At 39.3% G+C, this 11,426-nt stretch overlaps 2 protein-coding genes across 2 annotated transcripts; both read left to right on the forward strand.

Moving 5' to 3' along the window:
- The first annotated feature begins 977 nt into the window (after positions 1–977).
- Positions 978–4,604, forward strand: tsfm (Ts translation elongation factor, mitochondrial). Its single transcript, XM_034139359.1, has 6 exons — positions 978–1,096; positions 1,365–1,514; positions 1,620–1,748; positions 2,251–2,373; positions 2,753–2,834; positions 3,675–4,604. The coding sequence occupies exons 1-6, from the start codon at positions 1,049–1,051 to the stop codon at positions 4,067–4,069; spliced, it is 927 nt and encodes a 308-aa protein (XP_033995250.1). The 5' UTR covers positions 978–1,048; the 3' UTR covers positions 4,070–4,604.
- Positions 4,605–6,419: 1,815 nt separating this feature from the next.
- On the forward strand, positions 6,420–11,185 carry myl6 (myosin, light chain 6, alkali, smooth muscle and non-muscle). Its single transcript, XM_034139360.1, has 6 exons — positions 6,420–6,514; positions 6,781–6,808; positions 8,195–8,338; positions 8,839–9,012; positions 9,512–9,589; positions 10,818–11,185. Exons 1-6 carry the CDS (start codon positions 6,512–6,514, stop codon positions 10,844–10,846), a joined length of 456 nt encoding a protein of 151 aa, XP_033995251.1. The 5' UTR covers positions 6,420–6,511; the 3' UTR covers positions 10,847–11,185.
- The last annotated feature ends 241 nt before the right edge of the window (positions 11,186–11,426 follow it).

Raw genomic sequence — 11,426 nt, forward strand, 5'->3', positions numbered from 1 at the left:
AAAGTTTCATTAATCATTAGTTGATTTATATTTAATTCGGATTCCCCAAAGTTACTGGTAACTAATGTTGTCAATAAATGTAGTATTGTAAAAAGTACAATATCTGCTGTTCAAATAATAGCCTTTAAAGTAGCATAAAATGGAAATAGTGAAGTGCCTCATTATTGTAAGGCAAGGCAAGGCAAGGCAAGTTTATTTATATAGCACCTTTCAACACAAGGCAATTCAAAGTGCTTTACAAAAATGGAAGACATTAAGAAAATGGCATTTAAAATCAGTCATTAAAAATAAAAGATAATAAAATTAACATTAAAAGAAAAAATACATGGATAAAAGTTACAGTGCAGTTTAAGATATGAATAGTTCAATTAAAAGCAGCGGCAAAAAGAAAAGTCTTCAGCCTGGATTTAAAAGTAGTAAGAGTTGCAGCGGACCTGCAGGTTTCTGGGAGTTTGTTCCAGATATTTGGAGCATAATAACTGAACGCTGCTTTACCATGTTTAGTTCTGACTCTGGGGACAGAAAGCTGACCAGTCCCTGAAGACCTGAGAGTTCTGGATGGTTCATAATTTAGCAGTAGGTCAGACATGTATTTTGGGCCTAAACCATTCAAAGCTTTATAAACCAGCAACAATATTTTGAAATCTATTCTTTGACACACAGGAAGCCAGTGTAAGGACTTCAGAACAGGAGTGATGTGATCCACTTTCTTAGTGTTAGTGAGGACTCGAACAGCAGCGTTCTGAATCAGCTGAAGCTTTCTAATAGATTTTTTAGTGAGACCTGTAAAGACACCATTACTTACATTGTAAGTAGAATACATTATTAAATATCCTTAGTAACATGTATTGTAACCACAATGAACACGTATACTGTATGTAGCCTACCATGTGAGACAGGCTGTGAGCCCTCCCGCTCTGTAGGGGGCGCTGAGCAGCGATAAGAGCCTTCTCACAGTCTGTTTGACCCTGCGCGGCTTCCGTACACAGCGTGGATTCAATGACACTCTGAGCTTTCATAAGTCATTTCAGTCCAACAAGGTTTAAAGATGTCGTTTACCTTTTTATTCAGAACAATTACAAAAGACCTTGCAAAGGTGAGCACAACTAGCTTTACACTAAGTCTTATTTGTATCATTTTACCTAAAGCTCGAACTGTCATTCACTGGTTTGTTGGTTAGCTTCATTACTTTCTGATTTACCGGCTTAACATTACTCTGCCAGTCTCAATGTGTTACCTCGCTAATATATTCTTAATTAATGTGTTATCTGATATCACTCTTGTTAGACGTCTCGCTGTAATATCTACTCAAAAGATCAACTGGATTTTTGAAGTTATGCAATTCTCCCTTCTGTCATCCTCAGGTGAACACTTGCCATGTACAGTCACTACACACAGGTCTCCAGCTCCTTGCAGCTGATAAAGCCCTGCTGATGAAACTGCGGAAAAACACCGGCTACACTTTCATTAACTGCAAGAAAGCCCTGGAGAAGTTTGATAATGACATGGCACAGGTAACCCACCTCTCTCAACCCCTCTGCACAACAATATCTGTATGTTGTCTTCTGAAACTACTATCTTTGTGAATGTGTTACTGATGTTAATGTCCAATCTTTCAGGCTGAGACCTGGCTAAATGAGCAGGCGCAGAAGGAGGGCTGGAACAAAGCAAACAAGCTGGAGGGTCGCAAAGCCAAAGAGGGGCTGATTGGCCTGTTCATGGGAGATAAAGCTGCAGTTATGGTGGAGGTAAGGCCCGTGATACAGTGCTTAAGGATGCATTATAAATATTTCTACATTTATTTTCTTAATAGAAGAAGACTTTTCGATTATTTGACTCTTGAGAAACAAGCCAAAGAAAATAACCCTACCTCTGACGTTTTAAACCAAGCTACATTTTGAGAATCAATGATTTATTTGGTGGGATGTTTATGTATTTAGCATTAATGTTTTTAGTGGGTGAAATCATAGGGTCGGATTGTTTTAGAGAGCAGTGTACCTCTGGAGATAATTTGTCTCCTGGTAAAAACCTACTGAACAATGAACGCTGAAATAATTCTAACCGGTAAAAGCACTCTCAAACTTTGTCTTTTGTCATTCTCTTAAATAAGTGATACCCACTTATAGATAACAACATATTATGCTTTTAATTACCAGAAGCATCAATACTTAAATTGATCACTTTCTAGTTTGTTTGATGTAGTTGCATTCAGATATATCTGTCTCTTTTCTTCTTGTGCGCTTGGTGCAGGTTAACTGTGAGACAGACTTCGTTGCCCGCAATGAGAAGTTCCAGCAGCTGGTTAAGGAGGTGGCGCTTGCAACCTTGGCTCACCACCGGAATAAAACACAAAGCCAGGGTGGATATGTGAAGGTAAAACCACATTCAGGAGCTGTACTTGGGGAAATTCCCATCATTTGATGTCATGTCGTTTTCTCTAAATATGTAAATAGACACATACAGAGGCCTAGTTGTCTGGATGAGCCTTTTATAAGAGAGACGCAAACAGCAGGACCACAGGCCGAGCACGGGCACTGCTCGAGTTAAACCAGTCAATACGTCGTCATAGTTACAAAGTTATAAGTATTGCAAGTACTTTACATAAATACACACTGCTTCATCTGCATACTACATTTTGGTGTTTTATAAGCAATTTTTCATATTGACTTCTTAAACATGCAAAGGTTATACATGGTAAGGCTGTTTTCTTTGCCCTACTGTAATGCTGCTTCCATACATTGTTTGTTTCCAGAGTGTCCTGGTAGGCGATGAGTTAAACAAACTCAGCTTGGAGGCAGGAGCTTCACTTTCTGACAGGGTGGCTCTCACAATAGGTCAGTAAGAAAATGTTTCTTTAATTATCTCTAAAACATTGTTGTCTTGGTTTCAAACACATATACCTCCTCGGTCCCTCTACTAGAATTTAAAGTTTTTCTTCAATTTGGGTTTCATGAGCAATGATGGCAGTATAAAACATCATTCGGAAATAAAGTTAATGTTTTCTTGTAAGTTTGTTTCCACGCATGCTTTACATTCGAAACATTGTTGGGCATAAACATCCACATCTTATAACACAACTGAGAAGTGTGAGAGGGATTGTGACAGATTTACAGTCACACAATATCATTGAAGTGTTGTTAATATACCAGATGTTAAGTATGTACAACTTATCATCAATTAACAGCAAAAAAAAGAACAAACAAAACATCTTTTGACCTATACTTTAAATATTCCATAACACTATCAAAACTGTTCTTTACCACTGACCCCCATTGACACAGACTCATAACTCCCATAGTCACTATGTGTTACATTAACGGTAGTGTCCCATTAACCGGCATCTAGTGACATGTTTGTGTCCTTCCTGATTCTCTATACTGTAAACCTTTGCATATTCATAGGACTATTTAGCACATTCCTTACAACACTCACACTTTTATTTATTTGTATCTTTTATAGTACTTTTTACAATAGTTTGAATATTATTTCTATATTTGCTCTTTTTGACATCTTAATTCCTCTTACTGTGTTTATGTACACACCATTATACACCAAAGCAAATTCCTGTCATCTGTAAACCTTCTTGGCAATAAACCCGGTTCTGAAGTAAAACACGTTTTGCTGAAATCAGTATATTTGTGGTTTATAAAACATGTTTCGTTCTTTCTCCCCAGGTCGCCTCGGTGAGAACCTGTCAGTGCGGCGGGCGGTGACGGTGGGTGTCCCGGCTGAGTGGAACATCGGCTCGTACGTTCACGGTGGTGTGAGCGGCCAGACCGAGGTGGCCATGGGTCGGTACGGCGCCCTGGTCGTGTTTCAGGGAGGAGAGGAGGGAGCGCAGGAAGTTCTGGGGCGTAAGCTGGGACAGCACATAGTGGGGGAGTCCCCGGTGTCCCTGGGCAACATGGATGACCTCCCCTGTGGGGAAAGTGAGACCCGCCTGCTGCCTCAGACCTTCCTGGGAGACCCCAGCAGGACTGTGGCTCAGTTCCTCCAAGGTCAACAGGCTCGAGTGCTGGACTTTGTCCGATTTCAGTGTGGCGAGACAGCCAGTGAAGAAGCCAAATGAAGGATGAGAATGTATCTAAAAGGATTTGTCATGTGTCTTAATTAAACATGAAAATTAGATGCCCATTTATCCAACAGTCACACAGTATCAGTGTGAATTACAAAGATATACATATATACAGGTCAACCAACAAATTACCAATCCAACAATAAAATGTGTTTTTTTTTCTTGGAAATCTTTGTCCAAATGAATTTGTTTATTTTTCAATTGTTTTGAATTATAAGACTTGTTTTTAATCATGGGTCAACCTGCTGACATAATTTACATATCCTTATGTTTTCTTAGTTCCTTCTATCCTTGTATGTATTTATATGTTGTTGAATTCAAGAAAATGTATCTATTTGACCTCTGAGATGAAGTGGAGTAAAATTATAAAGTAGCACAAGTAAATGCAAGTAAAGTACATTACCAAAAGTGTTGTACTTTACTTAGCACAAAACGCGTAGTATTTAATAAACATTGCATTTGCTTGAAGCTAAAACAAAAATGTAACAGTACTATTTCTAAGATTACTTTTATTAAACGGTGTGCCAATTGTTGTATTTTTTTTTTGAATGAACCATTGTTTTAAACAAGGGAACGTGGACACAGACATGGAATCCTTCTGTCAATGGTAGAAGAATAAGGTTGTAGTAATATTCATCTTAAATGTATCGATATTGTATAAAATAAACACAGGAAAATGCTTTAAATCATAATAAACTTAACCCTCTATGGCATACTGTTGCCCTCAGGCAACAAACCACTTTTTTCGAACTCACACTGGCCCTCTAAATATATATATTTTTTTGAATATACCCAATGTCATCTGACATGCTGGTGTCCAATAAAATGAGGGAATTGTATGGGTGTGGCATTTTGTCTGGGGGTGGAGCAGTCCTTTCTGCAAGCAAAGCTGCAGGGGACTCAGGGCCACCACTTGGTAAGATACATTTCACTTTTTAACATATTTGAAATGTACACAACTTAAAATAAAAAATATGTGCATGAATACGTAAAGAAGTATATTTGATTGTTTAAATACTTATGTATTTATTAATTAGCTAAAACTGTTTTTTTGTTCGTTGCCTCAGGGCAACACTGTGCCACTTAGACCACTTTTTTCCAGGCAATATCATGCAAGTGTGCAAATGTGCTCAGCTGTAAAATGATAAACCTAGTCAATGTTTTTACTTTACCATCTACTGATATTTACAGGAAATGGACACCAAAACATGTTATGGGCAGAAGGGACACGATCAGGCTGTTAGGGCTATTCCGTCTGACAGGACAGTGAAGGTCAAGATAGGGTTAGGCACACAGACACATACACACACATACACACACATAAACACACAGACACACACAGACATACACACACATACACACAGACACACACACAGACATGCACAGACACACACACAGACATGCACGCACGCACGCACACACACACACACACACACACACATACACAGACACACAGACATACACACACATACACACACAGACATACACACACAGACATACACACACACACACATACACACACACACACACACACACACACACAGAGACAGAGACACAGTCACACACACACACAGACACACACACGCATACATGCACAGACATGCACAGACACACAGACACACGCACACACACACACACATATACACACACACACACACACATACACACAGACATACGCACATACACACACACACACATACACACACAGACACATGCACACACACACACAAACACACACACAGAAACAGAGACATAGTCACACACACACAGACACACACACATACACAGACACAGACACACACTGACACACACAGAGACACACATACACAGACATACGCACACAGACATACGCACATACACACACACACACACACACACACACACACAGAGACACAGTCACACACACACAGACACATACACAGACACACACAGACACACAGAGACACACACACACACACACACACACACACACACACACACACACACACAGACACACACACACACACCTTTTGAATTCATATAGAGTTGTTTTTTCTATTTCTTCTGAATTGTAGAAATCCTTGGTGTTTCAATACCCTCGTAGCACAGTGTTGCCCTGAGGCAACAAACCAACCCCTGGTTGAAGGGTGTGGGGGGGTCACATTTTATAATTTATATAATATCAGGGACCCCTAAGCTCCTAAAACACATGGTGAAACATTTTTTTCATGTCATGCCATAGAGGGTTAAATAAACGCAACATAATTGTAAAAAGTGATGGTGGGGCATTTTGTTGCTGCACTCCAGCAAAAATGCGAACTATGCAACTGTGAAAAGGAGGACTGTGATTGGCTGTTGCTATAGAAGCTGCAGTGACGTCATCGTTGATGTAGTGCCGGTGTCCTCCTCATTATCTGAGAGACCCTCGCCCGTCTGTCATCACAGCCACAAACAGACATGGTGAGTACAGATATTTCGCAGACTAATTCATATAAATAGCTCAAATTAATAGATTCGTAATAAATGAAATTACGTTGTTCTTCATTCAGAGATTTTGAAGCGACTCCCACAGTTAACGTTAAGCTAGCTGCGTATCTACTGGCCTGCTTCTCTCTGTTTAAGCCTTTAGCCACAATCCTTGTCTGTACGCTGGCTCCAATGGAGGATTAACTTGAAGCATCTGAATAACACTAACAACGGTCTGTTTTTCCTTTTGTCTCCACCAGTCTGACTTCACAGAGGACCAGATTATAGGTGAGTTAACATCTGATTACCAAAAGGGATTTCTCTTTTTTTATATAATATATTAGGTTATATACACATACCCTGTCGTAGCATTTTAACAAGCTTCATGAATTCGTCCATCTGACCCTGTAGTTTGACTACTGTCTCTGCAAATCGCTGGACCCCTTCAGGTAACTCTGACAGACTGGGATAAAATAACACATTTTCTAACCGTGTGAGGTTCAATGCTTGTCACGACTTACACCTGGCAAATACCATCTGAATGTATCACAAGCAGTAAAGAATATCCTACCAACCAGTTTCAAACATGTCAGCAGCAGTCATAAAAGTGTAGACAGTTTGTGTTTTTTTAGCCATATACAGTCTATGATTTTAGCAGACAGCATAAGGATCACTTCATGTTGCCAGCAGGGGGCGCTATAAAAATGATTTAAACTAGTCTTCAGATTAGTCGTTTTCCTCATGAAACTTTACATTTGGAAAAGATGGGACCATGTTGAGTGCTATAATAAGCCACTCTACTTAGTCCATACACCCAATGGATCATGGTGTAGGCTCAGACTTAAAGGCGTGGCATGTGTCACTAAAACTATCCTTTTGTGGCACTAAAACAGTTTGTCAGAACAGATAGTATGCATGAATGATTCAGGTCACCAGCTACTTGTTGTTTAACATGACAAGTCTTGTTGGAGTTGGAAACAATTGGTGCTTTTAAGAATAGCATTTATCCAACAACCCCCACCACCCACAGGCACAAGAGCTGCTGCAGGCAATGAGTGTTGTAGATTATGTGATAAAACACAACACAGCATATTTCAGTTTTTCCTTTAAAGTGGGTCAGCTGTTGATCTGATGCAAAGTAATTCCCTGGAAAAGAAAACCTACTAGCCTATGTAAAGCTGCTGATAACATTACATTAAATGTTATTTGGCTTTCAATTTTTTCTAAAGCGACTTACATACACTTATCATGTAGACATGCCAACAGCAGCAATTTGAGGATAAGTATTTTACACTAACATGTTGACGGCAGGGAAGGGATCAAACCCTAAAACCCCTGATTGGCAGACGTGACGGCATCATTAACAGGCCAAAGTACTTTAAATACTGTAGGTGCTGTGTTATTGTTAGCAGCACATTGCTATAATGCTTTTGTTGTTGTTGAGCAGTTTAAACTGATAGGACTCTTTCCTACACAGAAGTGCTCCTGCCATGCAACTACAGAAAAGAGTAGACTTAATGACATGTCTCACTGTCAAATACAACACTTTTATTCAATGAAATTCCACATGCAGTGTTTTGAGCCCTTTGGTGTTATGCATATGTGTTTGTGAGTAATGGTTGTTAATGGTATTTTCAGCTAAATCTGACTTCTACCTCTCTGTCTCCATATCAGAGTTCAAGGAGGCCTTCCTTCTGTTTGACCGGACGGGTGAGGGGAAGATCACCTACAGTCAGTGTGGGGACGTGATGCGGGCCCTCGGACAGAACCCCGTCAATGCCGAGGTGCTCAAGGTCCTGGGAAACCCCAAGCTAGAAGGCAAGGCTCAACTATAATAGCCCATTTCATCTTTCTACATTATCGTTCCTTTGCCTAACAGTTAGGTTGGATGTTGTGTAATCATTATAGCCCCTTATAGAATCATGTGCTGAACCTTTTGGGCTTGTTTAGGGTATATATATTAGCATTTATTTTATTTTTGATGACCCATTAAAGCCTTTCATATTCACTAAACAAATCAGGCCTCTTTTTTTTTTAACTCAGTAAGGTCTGTATGAAGGTCTGTGAAAGGTATGCTATTTTGTATATTTAAAATCAATGAATATATAAGTTTTTTTGCAATCCATGAATTGATGCATATAATTAGTTAGAGACCATCTTGTAATGGGATCATCACCCAAGCCCCTTCCATACTCATACCCCCTACTGAAAGCACCTACTCTTGCACCCATCTGAAATTTCAACAACATATTTGCATACTTTAATCTTGCATGTTCTGAGGCTATAACGTTTGACAATATCTGTCCACCTACAAGCAGAGATGAACTACAAGATGATGGACTTTGAGCAGTTCCTGCCCATGCTTCAGGCCATCGCTAAGAGCAAGGACCAGGGCTCCTTCGACGATATTGTAGAGGGTCTGCGAGTGTTTGACAAGGAGGGAAACGGCACAGTGATGGGAGCAGAGCTGCGCCATGTTCTCACTACACTGGGTGAGTCAAGAAAAACCTGCAAAACAAGAAGATTTGTCTTTGATCCTGATCTCGCTAAGAGGACCCATGTCTGTCCGTCTTATCTCCAAAGTGAAATCCCTACAGGCACTTATCTGTGGCAAGAACTTTGTAAACAAGCGGGCTGTTTTTATTTCATCTTATGGCCCTCCGTCTATGAATTCTTTCATGGCATCCTATATTTTACGTTTTTAACTTTCTTTAACATATTATAGTATACATGTTCTTCTTTTGACATTTTGCACCAGGACATTTTTTACTTTGTGACAAAATATTACTTTTTCTATGACTTTTCTGCTACATACTAACATAACCAACAAATAAATAAATACAACAAATAAAATATTAACTATGACCTTTTTTCACATTTTTACATCATATACTAGGATTTTAGTACCATCTGATACTATTCATTTTCTCTGACTTTTTGATGACACTTTTATCACATCTTATGTGCATTGTAATTCTTTGTTTGTTCCAGGTGAAAAAATGTCAGAGGAGGAGGTAGAGACTCTTTTAGCGGGACATGAAGACGCCAATGGCTGCATTAACTATGAAGGTAAAACTGCACAGTGTATGAAGACACTATTTGTTTACTGTACTTGTACTTTACTGTTCAACATGAACATACACTACTGTTCTGGATAGTCAAAAAACAACTAAAGCCATTGTGTTTTTGTCTCATATGCTCATTAATCCGTGGTCTCGTTCCAAAGCATTAGTCCCCCCCTTCATGTCCTCTAGCTGAGCAGAGTAAGAGCAGACCCCTAAAGCCTCCTTAACTGCCTGTATCAGGGAAGCCCATCACTGCTCAGGGGCTTCACTTTCAGTTCGAGAGTGAGTGTAGACAGTTTTATACACATTGTAACATGCAGAGGGAGCGCAGTGTAGCAGGTTTACTAACAACAACAGATGTGTAGGTCAGACACAGTCATTCACATAGGGAGATGTGCTATTAGTGGCAGCCGACCCGGTAAATAAACGTTCATTCCTTAACCAGAAGAGTAATGGACGCTTTGCAAACTGTTTCAGAACTACAGCCCCTGCACTGAGAATATGATTCATTGTAGCCATTTCTGTAAACAATTTTGTTGACTGCTATAATGATTAAATTATAGCTTTCTTAAGCATCAGAGCCTTTCATTCAGACATTGGAATCCGGACTTAAAGGTTGGGTAGGTAAGTTTGAGAAACCGGCTCGAGATACACTTTTTGTTATATTCCATGGAATGCTCTTAACATCCCGATAGCAATGAATATCTTAAGTGCTTTGACAAAGAATCCATAAAAAAATGTCATCTGTGGAAGCCGTAATACTGTAAAAAGCACGACCAATCATTTTAGCAGGCCCGGCTAAAATAATTGGATGGCCTACCTGCCTGTCAGCCTTCCATCTGTGCACAAACTTATCTCGTGCCCTCATTGGTCATGTGCGCGTTCGTGTGTGTTGGAGGAGGGGCTCTATAAGGAAGTGGCAGATTTTCTCCGGTTGCGTATTTTCAAATTCTAGCGATCTCGAGCCGGTTTCTCAAACTTACCACCTTTAATAATCAAATCGCCTGAATAAATAAATGAAAACCACACAACCAAAACCATAGTTACAATAGACATTCTGGCTCTGTAAACTAAATATAGTTTTTTGTTAATATTGTAAATCAGGAATTTCTGACCCGTCCAAGTGTTCCAGGAAGGAGAGACCTTGCATTCCCACGAACAGATGTTTTTTGTGCAGTTTTCTCTGACATTCTTCAGATGAAATGCTGATGTTGTTTCTCTTCTCCTGACAGAACTCGTCCGGATGGTGATGAGCGGTTGAGGATTTCAGAAACACACTTCCAGCTTTAATTGTATTCCTAAATATTTTTGTATTGTTTGACCGTTCCATCCAAGTCACCCTACAAGTCTGTCTTTTTCTTTTTTTCACATCTTTATCTTATTTTGAAAGTGCCTTTTCTGTCTAATGTGAAGAAACCCTCTCATGTTCAGCCTCACAGGTTCAATCGGCACGAAGGTAAATTATTTCACCCGTTCCATTTTTGTTAATCAGCTCGTCTTGCTGTCAAGTTTTCTGTTGTTTTTTTTTTCATTTGGATGGCTATGATAATGTGACATGTTACACCTAACAGTGTTGAATAAAAACCCTGCTTTCCAAACAGTCTTTCAGTCTTTGAGTCTTCAGCTTGGATTAACAATTTTTTTATAGGTTTTAGATCACATACAAGATATTATTTGTAAAATAAATGTAAAAAATTGGAAAAAAATATATAAAAATGTATATACCTGTATAAGTAGAATAACAGACATTTGTATTAATATATAAACATATTTGATGTATTGTTGGGTAGTTTGATCTTCTGTCCTGTGGAAAACACGTATCTAAAAGCTTTCATGAACTC

The sequence above is a fragment of the Trematomus bernacchii genome, unplaced genomic scaffold (assembly GCF_902827165.1).
Source record: "Trematomus bernacchii unplaced genomic scaffold, fTreBer1.1, whole genome shotgun sequence".
Taxonomy (NCBI): domain Eukaryota; kingdom Metazoa; phylum Chordata; class Actinopteri; order Perciformes; family Nototheniidae; genus Trematomus; species Trematomus bernacchii.